The sequence below is a fragment of the Lepisosteus oculatus genome, chromosome 6, assembly GCF_040954835.1.
Source record: "Lepisosteus oculatus isolate fLepOcu1 chromosome 6, fLepOcu1.hap2, whole genome shotgun sequence".
NCBI lineage: Eukaryota > Metazoa > Chordata > Actinopteri > Semionotiformes > Lepisosteidae > Lepisosteus > Lepisosteus oculatus.
This window is the reverse complement of record NC_090701.1, coordinates 53,787,558-53,807,736: the sequence shown is the minus strand read 5'-3', so window position 1 is coordinate 53,807,736 and position 20,179 is coordinate 53,787,558. Positions and strand designations below refer to the sequence as shown.

At 36.8% G+C, this 20,179-nt stretch overlaps 1 protein-coding gene across 3 annotated transcripts in view; it reads right to left on the bottom strand.

Annotated features, from left to right (window-relative positions):
- Positions 1-20,179, bottom strand: part of dok6 (docking protein 6) — a 108,920-nt gene that overhangs the window by 31,911 nt on the left and 56,830 nt on the right. For all 3 annotated transcript variants that reach the window (XM_015353800.2, XM_015353802.2, XM_015353801.2), the window contains exon 3: positions 12,380-12,494. In XM_015353800.2, coding sequence (XP_015209286.1) covers positions 12,380-12,494 — 115 coding nt within the window. The remainder of the gene's footprint in view (positions 1-12,379; positions 12,495-20,179) is intronic.

Here is a 20,179-nt window from a genome sequence, read left to right as displayed (position 1 = left end):
ATTGGGGTGTACATCTGCAGCTTGATGCAGGGCTTCAGTTTTCAAAGTAATATAAAAATCTTCAATTATTGGACCACAGTATCTTGAATTAATTACTGCTGGTCACTTGAATATGTTAACTTCAGCTTACTAGTATAAGAGCAGCCAGGAGGAAAAAGGCTTCAGTCTGCATCTAGATGCCAGCATAGAAGGAAGGGGAGTGAGGTCTCAGGAGCAAAAGTTTGAGCTGGTTTATACACTTGTGGAACACAGCAAGCAAAGGATGGTAATAGAAAAAAATAGCTTTGGCTACACTGAGGGGCATCACAAATGCTAGAGAGATTGGTTGTGGTAGTCCATTCGCCAAGTTCAAAGGGACTGAAGTACTGTATGCTGCCAAGGGACAAGGCTAGCCAACTGGACCAGGATTGATGGTAGGTGTTAGCACCCGAAGGTGTAGTGCAGCACATTGCAAGATAGCAGAGTATCTTCTCCCCACAGCTGAGAATGAAATGGATCTAGAAAGCACAGCTGGAGTTCTGAGTACTCCTGACTATACCTTCAGCAGGTACACTAGGTGTGTGCTCTCAGAGTGTGAGAGAACAAACTGGCTTCTATTGTGAAGAAAACAAGTGAATACTGGAAAGAACAAAAAAGTAGTATAATTGCTCAATAAGGAGTTAATCAGGTTGAATACTCCACTGTATAATTAGTTGAGTGAAATATGATTAGTGAAGATACGGAGTGATTGGGTAATATAATGTGAGTCTTGTTGAATACTTCAGGACCTGGTTATGTGTAAGTAGTAAAAGGAAGGTAAGAAGTACAGCACAATTGGACAAGTGACTCTTGTACTGTGGAATACTCCAGTGCTTGATTTGATCAGAGAGCAGTGGCTAATGAATAACATGAGTGAAGAAGATAAAGAAAGATTGGAGGGAACAGAATCCGAAAGGAGAACACCAAAAAGGAAAGACTGTGCAGACACTTCCAAGAGGGGACCGATGTAAGAGCTAGGAGCCAGTAGGTAGTCCATCCAAGAACATACACGACAGGTCACTTATAATGCAAAAAATTAAGGTGACATCTTGGCATGGTTGAAATTCATCATGGTTAATGTGACAGTGATGCCACAGGGTGATTTTTATAATTATCTGTTTATCCCTGGAAAAGCACTTTTGAATGGATAGCAATTTTCATTAAATCATAATGTTAATATTTTTATCACTAATAAAACATTTTCATGACTGGAAGCTTTCATCTGCCATTATAACTAGTTCCACGGTGGTAAAGTTCCACAGTTTTTCCAGATGCTCTACTTAACATAATATATAATTATTCTCTAATACGAACCTGCAGTATTTTGCAGCAAAGCTTTCCCTTGCTGAGTCTACGAAAGGTATATATGTGAAAATAATACATGTTCTCATAATAATACTGACTTAATCAGGTGAATATGTGCTCTGTCATAATACAGTGGCACTTCCATAAATTATCTTTAACCTCCTGAGATAAAAAACTAATGCAGTAAGTCATTTTAGAGATTTCATTTTACATGAGTTCATGAATACTGAAGAGTGTGAAATCCAAACCTGGAGGTAACTTAATCTGTGGGTGAGTAGTGGCAAGAATAAATAAATATGCTTCTCAATATTCAAGGTAATCAATTCTTTATTACTTCCATGCTGGAACACATATGTTAGCACAAGTCCCCATGTATAGTCCAAGGTCATGGGGAATTCTCCATCATCTCTGACATTATTCTTCTGCTTACAAGGTGGCAATTCTGTCCCTTGTGTCAGTTTGCCTGCAGAGTTGTCTACATGCAAGATTTTTCTTTCAGGTCACATAGCAGTGGATGGTCTTTTGTACAGCAGTGAACGTTTTCAATGTCTTTTTAGGGGTGCTACAGGAAACTGTTCAGAACCTACTGTAGCTAGGATAATACCTAATCTCAAAAACACATCTGAGGAGATATGATCGAATGCTATTACCCTATAAACTTGCCCGTAGCCCCACCTCCTCCCTGACACCTCTATATTTCATTAGAAATAATACAAGACAATCCTCTGAGAATGCAGTAGCCATTAAATTTCTAGGGATATGGGGAGTACCACAATTTATTGTGTGGAAAGTAGCACCTAGAACCTAGAATCATCATTCTGTTGGTATTTACAATATTAATGTATCACTTATGCCCTTTTGCATTTAGTGGTTAAATATATGATCTACCCTTGGCTTGACTTTTATGGTAACACTTGGCCAGGGCTGTTTCCCCTCTTGAAAATGATTGTAGTTGAGAGCCAAGTAGCTTTAAATTTACTGTGCTGTCCAGATGGCTGTCTGAATCAAATTAGTTCAAAACTGCACTGAATTGCACTGTGGCTTCTTCCATCCCTATAATTTAGAGTCAAAATCAGAATACAGCCATTTGACCCTGATGTCAAGCACCTTGATTCTGATCTTCAAGACAGGGTAAGAATTTCTATGATGGATAAATATTAACCTACCATAGACTTAGCAGAGGTTGGAATTAATACTGAGAATTGGTAAGTTGTATTTAAAAACTACACGAATTGGATCCCATCTCAGTGAAGTAGAGAAAAAGGGGTTGTAGATTAGTAAAATCCTTCAACATGAAGGTGGGAAAATGTGTAATGTAAGAATTCACCATTGAAGTGTTAAGTACTGTACATCTAAAGTAAGGGAAATGCAGGTTTGTATAAGACCTTATTAAAATAAAAAGCATCCATCACAGTCCAAAAGATCATGTGAAATCCTCTCAGGGGGCAGTTTAAAGTACTGTAGATGTTTTTGAAAGAAAAGAGGTTACAAAAAAGTATTAAAGAAATGATTTGAAAATATGGCCTTTTTGAAAAATGATAAGAAGGCTAGAGAAGTGATACTGTATTAAGTATGTAAAAGAGAAGCTTGTGCAATAAAAATGTCAATACATAGGAAAAATATGAATTCAGAAATGTGGGTCAGGTAACAAAGTATTTGCTATTTAAATACAAAACTACCCAGTAGGAACAAAGAGACAAAAGGAATCAGTTTCTGCTATACACTAGTGTGGACATGCTATCCCTCAGTGATGGATAAGTGGGACAGTCTCACAAAAATAATGCCCTGGTGCTGATAGAGGAGTTAGAAAAAAATATTGGCTAATATTGGCCTAATATCCTCTAGTGAAAGCAAACTGTATGCTCATTGGCAAGGTCCTTATGAACATGTCTAATGGGAAGGTTTGATACATTATAAATAACATCCTGACAATCAAATGTACCACATAAACCAGTTAAAGTTAGTACTCCGCCCTCTTCTTGTGTATGTGCTACAGTATACGCATACTCTTGTTGTTAAGGGAAAATGCAGACACATTTAGTCATCTTCCTGGTCTGACAAATTGCATTAAGCATGAAATAGTGACACCCCCTGGTGTCATAATTCATGAGACACCCTATCATACAGTATGTTCTGCAGGCTAAACGAAAAAAATATTACACAGCTACTGTATAACAAATGAAAGAACTTATATTGACTGAAGAATGTTATTGTCACTGGGGCATGTCCCATCGCAATAATATGTAAGGCTTGGAGATTCTGTAATGTTTTTAGAAAATTAAACAAAGTCTCCAAAAATGGATGCCTACCCCATGTCTTCAATTGATAAACTCATTGATCTGTTGGGACATTCTAAACCTTTTTTGACACTTGATTTGACCAAAAGATATTGGCAAATACTATTTAACAAAATCAGCCAAAGAACACAGCATTTGTAATTCCTTAAGGGCTACACATGTATACAGTCCTTCTGCAAAGGAACAAGTCATAGGTTTATTCCATGCTTCAGTCGTTCTGTTTGGATTGCGCAAAACTGTTGATAGATAAAATCCACAGGAAACATTACACTTACACCTTCAGCAGGTAACGTAATTATATTTAAAACACTGCTAGGAGGTCCTGGATAGTACTGAAGAAGCTGGGCTGACGATCAAACCTAAGATTATTATGCAACATGGCGCATGCCTCCAGTACAGTCGTCGTTGTACAGTAAGTATTAATCTCTTCTCAACTGATGTACTGGGTTAAATGGTTAAATAAAGGCTTATATTTGTAAATACTATCTCAATACACGTTTCTCCTCTAGTTAAGTGCTCTGATAAACTGAGTATTCAGAGCCTGAAAGTTAAGAAGCAGTTGTAAACTTTTGTCAACAACTGCAACACAGAGAATAATCTTTAGTAAAGTATGTAATTATTTTCATACAACAGACTAAAATCACTCCTTAAACTCTAAAAATAACAAAACATTATTAAAAATTATTAAAATGATTAAACTTTCCTCACTTATCAAAATAAATAGTGACATTTAATTAACTTTCTTAATTAGCACACAGTTTTGTTTGGAACTCATTGATAGCAAGCATCCTTACCATCAGAAATGAAAGAGAGTGATACTGGGTATACAGTACGGTATGTCAAGTATTTCAACCTCACATGGCTTATCTGGCTTATCTTACCATTTCTGAGACTTGACTGATCTAAGCAGTGATAAATAGAGGATCAGTAAGTCATTTCTTACAAGAGATTCCAAATATATTGCCTTGCATATTACAAAAGAATACATAAACAAAGACATTTCAGGAAGATTGTGAGCTTTTTGTTTGTTGGCCAAATATTCCAAATGATGAATTGCATGTCTGTTTGTGTGCCTCAGTCCTTGGCAAACAAAGCAACTTTAATACTGGAGGCTGTCTTTCATTTCTGATGTTCTCTTCTATTTACTGTATTGATTTATTGGCCTTTCTATATTCTCTTATGCCATGTCACTGCATTTTACAATGGACGAACAAAGACGACTGCTGTATGCTTTAAACCATTTATCTCGTTGTCTGCCATGTGACAGATTGTGCCTTGGAATGTGGGCATTCTGATTCTCTGGCTGTGCCTAAAACAATATAGGGGATTTCTATGACAGAAAGAAATTACATAGCCTCTAACCTTCTGAAGTTTTTTTTAAGGAGGGTTTAAACAAAAAAAAACTTTCCAGAAGATATTTGGTATATAACTGTATCACCGGGTACAGATATGTGATAATATAATTATAACTGCATGATTCTGAGACAGCTGCAACTGCATCTCTCTGATTCTAATTATGGTGTTACAGTAGTGCCTCTCTATTACTCTTGCCAGGGTGTGGGGTAGTGGTAACATCTCCTTGCTCTCTGGGGACTCGGGGGGACAACAGCTCCACTTTCTCTGGAGACTTTGGGGCTAGCAGCTCTGCTCTTTCATGGCCTGTGTCTTGCATCCATCAAAATCCCTTCTAGAGTTTAATTTTTCACCCTCTGTGGCTCAGAGATGGATAATAGAGATTGTATTTCCACCTTGGGGACGTCTGACACTTCAGGTGTCGACCTCTGCAGGCCCCCCCCTCCCCATTTCCCACAGTCTGTGAAAGTTATCTGGTAATTTGGGGTGTCTTGCTAAAATTGACATGCATTACAGAATTTTAAAAAATGAACTTTTTAAAATCCTCACATATTTAACAGAATGTATACTTCACAGAATCTATATTCAGCCAGACCTGTTCATGCCACTTTTAATTTGAATATCTCTTTTTATATTTTTCCAATTGAAAAAAATGAATTTGATATACAGTAGCTATAAATTGTGCCTACATAGTATGGTATCAGATGAAATTTTATTTCCAATCATGAGTGTAGAAAGCAATATATCAGCAAAAAAAATTCAAAATGTAATGAAGATGGTTAAGCAAAAAAGGAATGTAATTATAGTACCTGTATCATATTTGGGGAAATTTGTTATAAAAAAATTTGTTGGGTTTGTAGGCATTGTTTGACAAATTCAGATATACAACTTTAAATACTGTATTCATTAACAAATGCATGTTAATAAACAAGTTTAAAGCTTATTTGCCTGCACAAAGCATTAAGTACCTTTCTTAAACATTCACCTACTTTCATTATATGTATTGGAATAATGTCCCTTTTTGTTTAATTACAAATGTATTTTTAACGTGAATATTTTAATCAAATCTTGAAAAATCAAACTTAACAATTTTATGGGTACAAAATTCTACCCATCAGTAAAAGCTGCAAAGAAAAAGAAAAAATCGCAATATGTACAGTGGATTGCTTCAGGAATTAAAACTTGTTACCCATACAATATGTTAACTTTTTTTCTTCTTAAATTTCTTCTTAAAAACACCTCTAAATGGTTACTGCGAAGAGTCAAAGAGCACAAGTTCAATCAAAGCGGAGGTAATGAGGAATAGTATTGCCTATGCGCTATAGTATGTAAGGAAGCTTTGTAAAGACTTCATAAAAAACACAGGCCGTGTGAATACATACTTGTAATTGTACTTGTGTCAGATTGGAGTGTTATTTGTGTAAAGGGCCAGCGTTTTTGTTTTTTGTCTCTAAAGATATGTCACTAGGACACAATGTAATAAGTCAGGGAGCAGTCTCACAGCGTCTGACAGTGATTTAATTAGTGTGAAGTGTGAAGTGTGAAGTGAAGGCTGTAATATTTCTAAATGAACAACTTTAAGATAATATTATGTCCAAGAATCACTATTGAAATATTGTAGTGACATGCAGAATCTAAGGCTAGTTATAATCAGTTTCTTGAAATAATTGCAAAAGGTGCTCTGATCTTTTGAAAGAGCCTTCTCGGACTTACAGTAACAGACTAATATCTCCTTACTAAGCAATTTTTGATTTCAGCAAATATTTTTGCCTTATTTTCAAAGCAGTTATTTTTAAACAAGACTTTCTTTGTTAGATAGATGTAAAAAAAAATAATTTTACACGAGGCCACAAAAAAATATAATTCTTTGGAAAAATAAATTAGTCCTGTTTCATTCTGAATTCCCAAGCAGTATTTTGACACTCTTGCTACTCCTTTGTGTATCTTAGCCTGACAGGTTTAAGTGCAGTAACTTGGTTAGGATATCCCTGATCATAGCGTTCAGTTAGTAGATAATTGAATCAATAAGCAACTTTTTCTCCACCTCAGCAGATCATCTGCAGTATGGATGAGCAGGTAGATTATGAGATTTCAAAAGGTTTATTGGGCTCAGCTGTACATCTCTATAAGTGGCTTGAGGACAGAGCACAGCAAATGACAAACTGCAAGGAACAATTTTAAATCACCAGGGCAGACAAGAATTATATGCAGCTGCAGGATCCAAAGCAGAAAAAATGTAAGCTGAGTTATTGTACTAAGGATAAACTTGCCAAAAACCATGAAGACAGAAACCTACATCTTTCAGTACTATGGTCACTTATCTAGCATTTAACCAGTTCAAAAAAACATTTCATAGAACTACAAAGTAAAGGAGCAGAGTAGTCTACAAGTATAGTAGTATAACTATAACACTATAACTAGAGGTAGAAGCTGGAGAAAACGGAGGTTCTGTACAGTATGTGTGGAGCTGCTGGGACTGTAACGAGCCAGTGAGCGGCAGATGTAGACATGCACCTTAACTCAAAAGACAAGACATCTACAGCTCAGCATGCTGTAAGAGCTGCATTCAGCTAATAAAATAAACAAAAAACAGTGATATTTATTGCACAGACAGAATACAGTACTTGCGTTTGTTTCTCTTAAATTGCATTTATTTTTCACCACTCACTATCTTGCTTTTTTACTTGCAATACTATTTTATGTGACTAAAAAACATTACGGTATATTCCTAAGGAGAAAAAAGACATGGATTTTATTGCACTCCTTAAGTCATCAAAATAAAAAGAAAGTTATTGTTAAAATGGATCTTGTCATAGTCTGATATGAAACTGGAATCTGCTTGTGTTCCTTAATAAGAAAACAAGTGGGAAGTAAAGGTCTTATTTCCAGTCCTCCAAAGAAATCATTACGTGTCCCTTACTTGATTACATTTTGCTGTGTGCTTTCCGCATTCTGAAGTGAAATGATTTTCTAATATAAAAATAGTTTTCTCCTCCAAATGTTCCTTGAAATACAGATTCTTAACCTCCTGTGGATAGAGTAATCTCCTTTCAGGAACTCTCTTTAACACAACATCAATCTGAAAATATCTAGTTATTAAATAATACAATAATCAATGCCAATATATTAAAAGCAGAAAGTCTTACCAACCGATTCAGTTTAAATGACTTTCAGAGTAAATGATCTGAGAAACTGTGGCTTTTTCTCATGGCTTGGGTGAGCAAATGCTTGCAAACTGAAGTGCTGGGGAAGGGTTCTGAACTTGTACTGTAGCTGGAAAGCTGTCAGTTCAGGTCTCATTGAAATGCTGCTGTTATGCTGTTACTCACTTGAGTGAGGAACCTCACTCATTGCATCATTGATGTTATCAATGATATTGATATGATCATTGCATATACATTGGAATTTACACATAACTAAAACACGCAGCTTTATACTGTAAATAACATATAACTGTAACTTTAAGTTTTGTGGACAAACGCCACAGTGCAGTTCAGGAGAAGAGTTTTAATTTGTTATGAAAAAGGCAATTTTCTAGGACACACCCAAAATGATGCACACAAAGTGTATTGTTATAAGTTTTATTTTCTGGGCAAGAAAAACCACATTTAGAAACTCCTCATGCTGTGTTGAAAAGAGAGCACGGGCTAATTCACTTACAGTACATTTTAAATATGATATGGCAAATCCTTCCATCAGTTCGGATGCAGAGTGAAGGTGGAAGTCATTTCCCATAACATGAGGCTCATATATAAAAAGATATTGGGTGTCTTTTTGAAAATATATACTCTTTCCTTTCTACAACTGGATACCTGTTTTGTTTTGAAAGTTCCATGGTTTTCATAGTTGAATATTTGCTTGAAAGTCATTTTCAGACTGAAGTACATTACAGATACAGGTGTATTTCACACATAAAAATATACTGTATAATACCTTTTGATTAAGAATCCTAGTCCTGAAGACTGAAAACAATGACTTACTGTAAACATTACGGACTGTTTCTATACATAGCACTTTTTGTCTCACTAGCATCAGCTTCCCAGTTGCCTCAAAGACGGTATTTTATTTGCCATTAAAGACAGTCTCGCATGTGTGGAAAGGGAATATTTAAGCAACTAATAATTACTCTAGTTTATTAGTTTTGAATTCGCTTGCCAATTATATGATACAGCACTTGGACCTCATATCCAGTTATGTGGTCCTGACTTTCAAAGCATGGTGAATGCACACTTCTGTGTACAATGCAAAACAATTAGTTAAAGCAAATCCCTACGTGAAGTCAATAACCCATTTGAATCAATTTAACTTGCTTTTAACCTAATTTTATGGAAAACAAATAATCCATTATTATTGCTTATAGGCCAAGATCCATACTGAAAACCTGTATGCTTATTTTGCAAATCGTTTCTACTAATTTCACCATTGTGCCATAAATGATATGATCCTGGAACAAACTCGTGTTTTTCATTTTTTTAATGTAATGTAATACAGTGTGATTTCAGCATACGTTGAGATCTTGAATGTAATTTTGAGAGTTGAGTGCTGATGCTATTGGAAACTGGTGCAGCCTTAGTGTAGCCTATTGATGGAAAACAGGATCTCTGTGGAAAAGGAGTCTGCCTGCAAAAGTGATTCCTCTGAATAATGAGTCATTTTCATTTGTGGTTTTTACAAGGATCACAGTTTCTACAAGGATCACAGAACAGCTTGTGAAGTAGAGAGAACCTGAGAGTTATATAATATGACTTTTTCTCAGATCTGAAAATGTCTGTTTAATTCTGTGTTTCTTAAATGTAGAGTAAAATAGCAGTGGGTAATATAGAAAAAAAGTCGCACAAAACAGATTATGTGCATGCTTATGGTGATCAATTTGAGTTTGTGTAGGACAAAGCTTTTAGGTTTATTAATAAAAACCAGCTTGCACTAGGGTTTTAATCTTTTCAACCTATAAATTCCAGGCCTTTTTAAAAACAGTAATCCAGCAATCATCTGGTTCCATCCAAAATTAATATCCTTTAAATGGGTCAGATTTTTTCGGCAGATGTTAGATGTCAAAGAAAATGCTGATTGGCTCAGCAGAGTATTCTCTACATGAAAAATTGCAACTTTGCAATAAACAATGACAGAAATGACAAATGACAGACATTGCAATAAACAGTGACAGAAATGACAAACATTGCACATTGTGCTGTTCACAATGGCTCTTTTATAACCATCAGGTCATATATCATTTGTCAGTCTCTTAGATCTCTGAGCCAGTTTCTGATCATCTACCAGTGGCTTTGTGTTCATCTTTGAAACCCCTTTGAGATCCAGAGTAAAGTCAATAATGCCAGCAGACTTGCGAGTGTGGTTGTGTTCACCACTTAGGTAAAAACAAATGAATAAAACAATTCAATTAAGTAACTGGGACTTTGGATGGAAAGGGAATTTGGTCACCCTGCAGCCCTAAGGACTGGAGTTGCCTTCTATCCTTTCTTCGGATCAATTTCATTAATATAAAAATTTCATTACAGCAAATTGTAAAGTATGGCCTTGTAAAACATTTAGGGCTTTTTGAAGAGCCCCATCAATCTTAGCCTGGATAAGAGCTTCAGACTTAATACTGTAGTACAAAGCAAACAGCAAGCTTAAACTAACATTTTAAAGTCCAAAGTGTATTTAAAAATACCACTGTTTATTGGATCTATTATCTGGTTTTACAGGAATAAATCCCTTTAATGTGTATTTTATTGTTCAATAAATGAGCAAATATGTATTCAGGTTTTTTTTTGCAAAACTTAATATGGAACAACTGTTTAAGACGGTACAGTATCTACATCTCCCAATTTATTAAAATTAAATTTGAAATACCATAAACCTTACAATTGAGCACTTCCAAATGTAAACAAAACACATAGTTGAATACAAGAGCTGTTGGCCTCATTACAATAATGCACTTCAGTGAGGTATACAGGATTTATAAATAACAAATAACAGGTGCTTACTTTTACCAACAATGGGTGTTTTGATTCATAATGGATTAATTGTTGTAATTAGTGTGAAACTATTAATCCCACGGAGATGATTGCAGTCTGCTAAAAATTGCATTAGAGTAACAATATGCTTTCCAGAAAACAATTTTAAACAATCTAAATTGCAGTTTAGCATTTCTCAGTTTTTTGCCACAATTCCTTTTAATCTGCTCTCAATAGAATGTTAATGGTCACAACAAACCACTCACTGATGCTCCTGTTTAACACAAGGACCAGAAGGTAAAGGTTCAACTGTATTACACCACAAAGGCACGAAAGGGAGAAATGTCCTTGACAGTTTGAACTAACACATGTCATTATTTAAGGATACACCTGTATTGTTGACAGGTACTATAGAGGAGATCTATTAAACTTCACCATTGCCCAAATATTCTACTTTAAAAATACAGCTTCTAATCTCTACATCTTTGTGATGCTGAATAATGAGTGACTCACAGCTTGGATGTACTGTAATCATTTTCTACCTCCTTTCTAAAACGCCATCAGTTTTGCAGTCTATGGAAAATTATATCAGCAAAACATGCTTAGAAAGCAATTTATCTTAAAAACAATAACTGACAGCGACAGAAAAATGATTTTTTTTTAAGTGGTGGCTGAATGTGCCTCTCTTTTACATGAATTTCTCCTAGATGTGCAGTATTATGCCATGTTAAGGAGAGCTAATGATATCTCAGCAGGACCAGCATGCATTTTCCATGTCAATGACTGACGTGCCTGAGAATTTCTTAAAAAGGAAATTTGAGCTCTTCATGATATTTCTGGTGCGATGCTCCGTTCAGCTAAATTTAATTTTCAGGTCATTCCTACTGGAAGAGGGGAAATCATTTCCTTACCTTTTTTTTAAACGTTGACACGTACTGTATCATAGTTACATGACCAGTGAGTACGTTACCTTTCAGTCCACTAATGCACTGCTGTATAAATAAGTGCTAACCAAATATATTTATTTCACAATGCAACATGAAGTACACTTCCTTTTTATCATTTAAACTACTTGTTTTCTAAAGTTTTTTTTTCTCAAGCAAGTGCCTTCAGCAATATTCATTTAAGGCAGTGGCAAACGTCAGAGCTCACCTCGGCACTGTCCCACAGGGCTAATTTAAAGAGTTTTTGGAAGCCTGCCTGGAATTCACAAGTAAGCTCAATTGATACAAGGTATAATTGGACAGGGCTGCATTATAAAACAGTATCCAGGCATCTATGAAAATCAATAGCCCTAACTCCTCTTTATTTAGACGTCTACAGCAGAATGTACTTTAAATAAAGGCTTGTCTGGCTTGGTTTCCAGCACACTTTCCTAATCTATTTAAGTCTGGAGTTTCAGGAGCCACATCAGTTTTTCAAGCTGGAGATGCACTATTAATTGCTTACCTGACTCACAGGCAAATGTCTTTGACGTCTCGTCATAGAAGATAATTGTCACCGCATGTTTCTTTGTCTCTCGGGGCAGCCTGGTTATGTTCTTGATGTTATGCAGCTCAGTTATCTAGAAATTGAAGGTAAAAATATTGCTGTTACCACACTGAATTACTGTAATAAAAGCAAAATAAAGGCTCTGGATAATGAATGCCATGTTTATTGCAAAGCTCACTGTTCTAATGTATTAAAAACAAACTGCTACATTTTTTTTAAAGACTTAGCTATTAGAGTCTGACTTAGCCGGCCTTTTAATGTATTGCTTTTTCCTACAGCATACTGTACTGTATGTAAATACAGGAGAAGTGTTTAGTTCTCTTGCATAGCAAAGAGTACAGCACTGAAAGAAATAGGAAAGAAGGTTTTGGCAACATACTTTATCATACCTGTATATGCTCAATAGATTTTAAGAGAGTACAGTATATTCCACTTATTTACTGTACATAGAAATAACTTAAAGTCTCAGTAGGAATTAGTAGGTGCATAACATGCTATGCAGTATTATCTTGTATTGTACGGTATTGTATACCTGTTAATTAGATCTTATCGTACAATAATATTCTGTATTACTGCTTTGGAGTAGCTTAACACTGGATTGGCTTATTATTGCATTTATCTAACATGCTTTGAGCCTGACAATTCAGTCTTCACCAACCGTTTGACTCCAAGTATAGTGTAGTGATGGACTATGCCAGCCTTTCATTAAAACTGCGTATTCCTTTTAATTTCTGTTTATTTTTTTTTCTTCAGTTACCTTTTACCTCAGCTGCATTAATCATGAAAATGCTAACCATCACAATCCCTGAACTGTGTTTTCAGAAGTCCTTGTGGGAATGCAGAGTGATTTCATTTGAAGTCATTGTTTTGACATTTCTGTATGTTTTGGGTCAGGGTAGTGAGCTCCATGATGTTAAACTCCTTCATATGGAAACCGCATTTGCTTATTTGATTCCCCCTTGACAAGTTTTGCTCTAGTTCTTTGTAAAACGTTTTCATTTCATCTTTAGGCTCCGTAGTGTTGCTGTGAGCTGGCATTTGCCATCTACAGTATATGCACATAATTGAACTCCAGTATAATTTTAATTTGTCACTCTTACATTTGACAAATTGTTAGTTTAATCATCCTTTATGTATGGCCCCTCATGGCACTGTTCCTCTCAGCAAGTCTCAGTACTTTTCAGCAGATTCCCAGTGTTCAACTGAGCTTATCAGAAGACTAGCTGCAATCTGAACTTGTCCCGATTCTGTTATTGTGTACTACAGTATACTGTAGGTGACATGGGCTTTCACTAATATGTGCTCTTCAAATAAACCAAAAGTCCTAAAATGAAAAGTAGAGATTGCTGCTGTTTATTGCCTTTGCTATCATCAAGTACCCTTTTACTATGTGAAAATGTAAATATGGCCCCAACTTCTATTATCGGTTTTTGATGCTGGTCTTATTTGTAATTTCAATTGACAGCTTTCAGGAGTATAGACAGAATAATGAGTAAACGATAGCCACACACACATAGTGTATTTTAATGTAAACGTACTTTTAATTTATCATATTAATTTAACTGTATCTATTAGCAAATTAAGCACATGGGGTGCAACTCTATTAAAATAACTCATAATCTTTTACCTTTAAGTACAACACTTTGAAACTGTTCAAGGGGGAAGTTCAATTGCAAAACCTTTTATTCTCTGAGCTTGATGTGGGAGAATAGATGAAGCAACACAAGTCTTTCTGAGGGCTGCCATCTGTACCATCTTGTAAATGCTTCTGTCTGGAGTGCTGAATGATTCTTATAGCCTGTGGCTTTCTGGTTCAAATCCAGGCTGTGCCACTATTTGACTACAGCTGGCAGATTTAGCAGGGTGCCCAGCTGGACAAGCACTGTTGCAAAGGGGTAGCTCATGGATGCTCATCGTCCTTTGTACAAGAACGATGATGCTGGTTCCTCACCAGGAAGTATTTAGTCTGGTATGCAAGTCACACCAAGGCCTTGCTATCTGGATCCAGAATTCCATAAGGAAATAAAATAGATAATATACCAATATATCATCTTCCTCACTCAGTGTGGGAGGCTGCACCACCAGTTAGGGCGGAAAATTAGGTGGCTGTTCCAAACTACTAGTTATAAAAGACATCTGTCTGAAAAAGGTGAGCAAAAGACTTAGCCAGTTTTCCTGCTTCTTATACACTTATTTTTCATTTAATAAATCATGTAACCTCAGCTGCTTTTTTGCCCAAGAACCGATGGTAAGAGAACACTCTGCAGAGTCTAAAAAGCAAGTGAATAAAAAGAATAGTTTAAGATCTAATGAATGACTTTAGTGGTGAAGAACTCTCAGATCCTTAAATACAGTAGATTCTGACTTTAGAAACTTTACATATTTCATGTAAAGGTCACAGTTATATTAGTCTCTAAACATTAATTTTGATTTAGGAAATATTTAGAAAATATATTTCAGAATAGTGCAGAATCCACAGTCGTACTATAGTATTAATGCTCAGGAGTCCTGGCTGTATCTTTTTATTTAATTCAACCAGATTCTTGAGATTGTTTTTGCTTCAGTTAAATTAGCAGCAGCTGAATATGTTAAAAATAAGTCCTAATTAGAATATTTTTATACTGTAGCACAGGGTATCTAGACAACATTTCAAAAGTGGGTTTAACTTAATAGAAATGTGAAATGTCCCATTAGCACTGAAAAGCTTTACATACCTTCTTGTGTCATACTGTATCTCCTGTGCAGGTTAGGGTAAAATACATACAATCCAAGAGTGAAAAAAAAGGAAAACAGGGACAATTTTTCTCTTTTTTTTCTCTAACAGATGCTACAGTACCTACAGTAGCTGTAAGCTAACTCCTGTAAGCAAACTCCTTGAGAGGGTCACCAGCTCTAAGGAATGACCTTAAGAATGAATACCATGTACCATGTAATACCACGCTGCAATTCTTCATAACTGAAATTACGTTGTACTGAGTAGAAACACGTAAATTACAGAATATGGTAACTTTTCCATTTGTAGAATCTCCAGAAATGAGCTCATTTATTGAGAGTCAACATTCTGAGAGATTATTGAATGTGAAAGCAAGACAGATAACTGCTGTGTGTGGTTAACATTTCTGTTTGTAAACATTAAGAAGATTGTTGTACTGTATATATACTGTATGGTGTAAAACTGTACATGAATAAGGTTAAACTCTAGGATGTACTGTACAGTAAACAGAGGGGGTAAGTAATTGAATTGTCTAACTTGAAACTTCTAAAATCACAGTTCCAGTATCTGCTTTGACTGAAAAGATTGTTTACCAGTGTGTACGAAATGGTACTGTAGATACAACATTTGTATTACTTCTTTTTCAATGCTCCTATTGAAATGTCTGCTTACTACATTTTTCCCATGAATTCAGAAAACAATTTACTTAGCTGCTATGCCTGCGTCTAGGGATCCCTGGGATAGAGAGCTTATTTCCCACCTGCCTTATAAAATATTACAGACAAACAATTAATCTAACATAGATTCTTTTATTTCTGTATTTATGTTACACTACTCTTACAAATCATTTTCCAGAATGCTTTTTTGGCTTTGTGGTCTATACCTTGATGAGAACAGTCTCATTGGAACATGCAGTACCTGGAATAATGTGACGTACTGTATGCTACTTTAAACCTAGATTATCTAATGATTTACTACATAATTAATTCATAGCATCTATGTAACTCCATATACAAGATTCTGGAATTTCTTAAATTGTACATAGTACACACATTTTGGAAGAAAATATGATCCTCTTTATCTGAGATACTGCAAAGAGATATCCCCTGTTCACCACTGTTTCTTTTACTGAACAATGATTCATCTTTTAAACTGTCCATTTTGCAGAAAAGAATATAGTTGGAAAGTACTATAGCACAAGAAAAAATGATAGCACAGCAGTGGCTGACCTCTGATGCTCTACCATGGCATCAGAGGACTTTGATGTTTTTAGACATTTTATTTTTGGAACTTTCTACAGCCCGTATCCATGGTGCTAAGATGCAGATAATTAGATCATTTTTTTAGCTCCTCTTTAGGAGAAGGTTGCCTTTGTAGGTGGGGGGGTGTACTGTAGGAGAGCTTGATTTGTTTACTGGTTTTTCATTGTTTATAAAAGAAGTAATACAAACATTTTCAAAAAGAAAACAACGTGCTAAATGAAGATCTATGCTGAGGCTCAGGAGGGAGGACAACAACCAAGTCACCTTCTCTGCCGCTGTTATAAATCATAATCAGAAGTCTTTTCCCAAAAACTATTTATACCGTAAGTAAACCCCTCTTTTTCCATTACCCCTCCATCCATCGCCCACCCCATCTCCATGTATCTTGGTCACCCCTCACTCCAAAGCTGTCCCAGCTTTCTCCCTGTGGCCAGGGGGCTGGACCTCAGACAAGTGGGTGAATCCAAATCTCACCAGACCTAAGCTCTCAAAAAGCCATTCTAAGCATGTTGAATTATTGTGTATGATTGTTCCCTGTGAATTAAAAAAAGTTGGTGGCAAAATGGGCCAGAGCAGACATGGCTTCTTCAACACCCAATTTCTGATGACAGGTAATAGTAAACTAACTCTCATGATTATTATTTTAATGAGTTAGCACTTCGTGTAAAGTGCACTCCAATGTACTTCTTGCAATGACAGACATATAAGGCAGTTTTTCCCCCAAACCAGGACCAAGGATCAGATGCATTGTGGCTGTTTTTTTTCAAACCACATGGAGTAAGGAAAACAGTTCATTTGTTTTATCTGGCACTGAATTTTCAAAGGTACATAAAGCGAGCAAGTGTAAGACCTAGATTTTTACCTCACTGTTCTATGAGACTTCTGTGAGCAATTTTTTTTATATATACTGTACAATATATACACATCCATGAACTATCATTAAAAAAAATACTATACAACCACTATGATTACATGAACAGAAAGAAAACTGTCTTGGATCAATACATGTTGATCTTGAGGTTTTGTAAGAAGAGACTTTAAATCACACCAGTGGATACATCCATAATATTTACTTCTGTATATAAGACAGAATACCATCACACTGGCAAAGGACAAAGCTTTTGAGAATGATATTAAGAGCTTCAGGCCTCTAAATATATAGATTAAAACTACGGTATCTTGATTTAGACTGTGGATAACAATAAGATTAATATAAAATAGACAGTTCTGTAATCCTGCTATGTTTGTCTGGCAATGAAGCCAAAAAGAGAAAAATGGTCAGATTCTAGAATGACAATTCTGTACATGCACATTTACTATACATCTGCCAAATTGTGGTCTTAGGAAATCAACAGCTTTACGTTATTATTTGTTATTTATCAAGACATATAAACCTGGTAAAACCTGGTAAAATACAGTACTTACACTACTGATTTGAGATTAAAATGTTTTCTTAATGTTAATTAAGAAAAACTTTCAGCACATAGAATGCAGTTTGAGAGGGCAGATGTAGACTCTTATCTGAACTATATTCTTCAGAAAGCTGTGAGGCATGACCTGTCATCTGCACTCACCTACGGTACAGTAAGCACTTGGTAAAGGCAATTGGCAGTGTCAATTTAAAAACCAAAAAACTGTAGATTCCATGGTTGGTTATTATGTGCTGTCTGAAGGCAATCTGTACCAGAGGGAGAGAAGTAAGCATCTTGCTGACCAAGCAAAACAGACTTTCTTGATTTAAGAAGCTTAACTGCCTGGCTGTTTAGAGAGGAAATTGAAGAAGTCTAGCGAAGAAGCTCAAAGAGGAACTTTGGCTTTGTTTGTGCTTTGGATATTTTGTCTCTTTCTTTAAATTGAAGAGTACTATATCTGTTCAGATAAGCAGCATTAGGAGGCCATATCCTAATGGCCTAGGATAAGCAGCCATATCACCCTGCAACTCACAACTGGCAACCCACTGAAGCTCAGCAGGTGTGAGCCTGGTCAGTACCTGGATGGGAGACCTCCTGGGAAAAACTAAGGTTGCTGCTGGAAGAGGTGTTAGTGGGGCCAGCAGGGGGCGCTCACCCTGTGGTCCATGTGGGTCCTAATGCCCCAGTATAGTGATGGGGACACTATACTGTAATAAAGGTGCCGTCCTTCGGATGAGACGTAAAACCGAGGTCCTGACTCTCTGTGGTCGTTAAAAATCCCAGGGCGTTTCTCGAAAAGAGTAGGGGTGTAACCCCGGTTTCCTGGCCAAATTTCCCATTGGCCTTAACCAATCATGGCCTCCTAATACTCCCCCTCTATGAATTGGCTACATTACTCTCTGCTCTCCTCCCCACTGATAGCTGATGTGTGGGGAGCGTTCTGGCGCACTATGGCTGCCGTCGCATCATCCAGGTGGATGCTGCACATTGGTGGTGGTGGAGGGGAGTCCCCATTACCTGTAAAGCGCTTTGAGTGGAGTGTCCAGAAAAGCGCTATATAAGTGTAAGCAATTATTATTATTATTATTATATCTGTACCATACAGCTGTTCTTGTGCCTGCTTTACCTAGACCTCCCTTTCATTATATGACACTCAGCTCCACTGTCACATGCAACATATCTAGTACAGTATGTATTTCACCTTACTGATAATGTACTGAAAACGAACATGGGGGATGGAAAATGTGGGGCAAGCAGTTCCCCTTCAATATAATAATAATCCCTTGCATTTCTATGACATGTTTCTGGACACTGCACTGAAAGCGCTTTACAGGTAATGGGGACTCCCCTCCACCACCACTAGAGTGTAGCTCCTACCTGGATGATGTGACGGCAGCCACAGTGTGCCAGTACGCTCAGTAAACACCAGCTTATCAGTGGGGTGGAGAACAGAGTGATTAAGCCAGTTCATAGATGGGGAGGCCATGATTGGGAAATGCTAGGGCCAAATTTGGTCTGGACACTAGGGTAACACCCCTACATTTTTCAAGAAACACCTAGGATTTTAATGATCACAGTGAGTCAGGACCTCGGTTTTACATCTCATCCAAAGGATGGCACCTTTTTTTACAGTATAGTGTTCCCATCCTTATACTGGGGCATTAGGACCTGCATAGACCGCAGGGCGAGCAACCTCTGCAGGTTAGGCTCCACTAATACCTCTTCCTGCAGCAATCTTAGCTTTCAGAGGAGGTCTCCCACCCAGATAATGGCCAGGCTCACACCGGCTGAGCTTCAGTGGGCTGCCAGCTGTGAGCTACAGGCCGATCAAGCTGGTGGCAGATCTTGTGCAAAAGTTGGCTGTGTGGCTTTCCTGGAGAAACGACATGTGCGTATAAGAAAGATGGGGTGAAAGTGGACTTCGATGCTGAAGGAACGGCAGGCAAGTGGGTGTGGGTGACGCAGGAACGGACAGAGGCCAGAGTGGTGTGGATGAAGGCGGGGAGACCTGTGAGGAGGCCACTGAGCTGGGGAAGAAAGGGTTCTGGGAGATGACACTAGCTGTAGTGAAGACTCGACAAACTGTGTGTTTTGAGTGCATGAGAAGAGTGTGAAGTTGAGCACAGGGGCAATAGCAGAGTGTTACTGTATGTTCCGAAGGAAATTCGGCTTCTGAGTCATACAGTATATGTACAGTAAATTAGAATCTGGGTATAAATAGCCAATCATGTTTTTTTTTTTGTCAATGGTAGATATCAACATGTTCTGTAGGGATTATTTTCAAGTGTGAAAGGTAATACTCTTTAGTTCCATGAGTATAATAGTTTCTGCTGAAAAGAAAACCATAAATAAATGCCCCTGTGTATTTCAA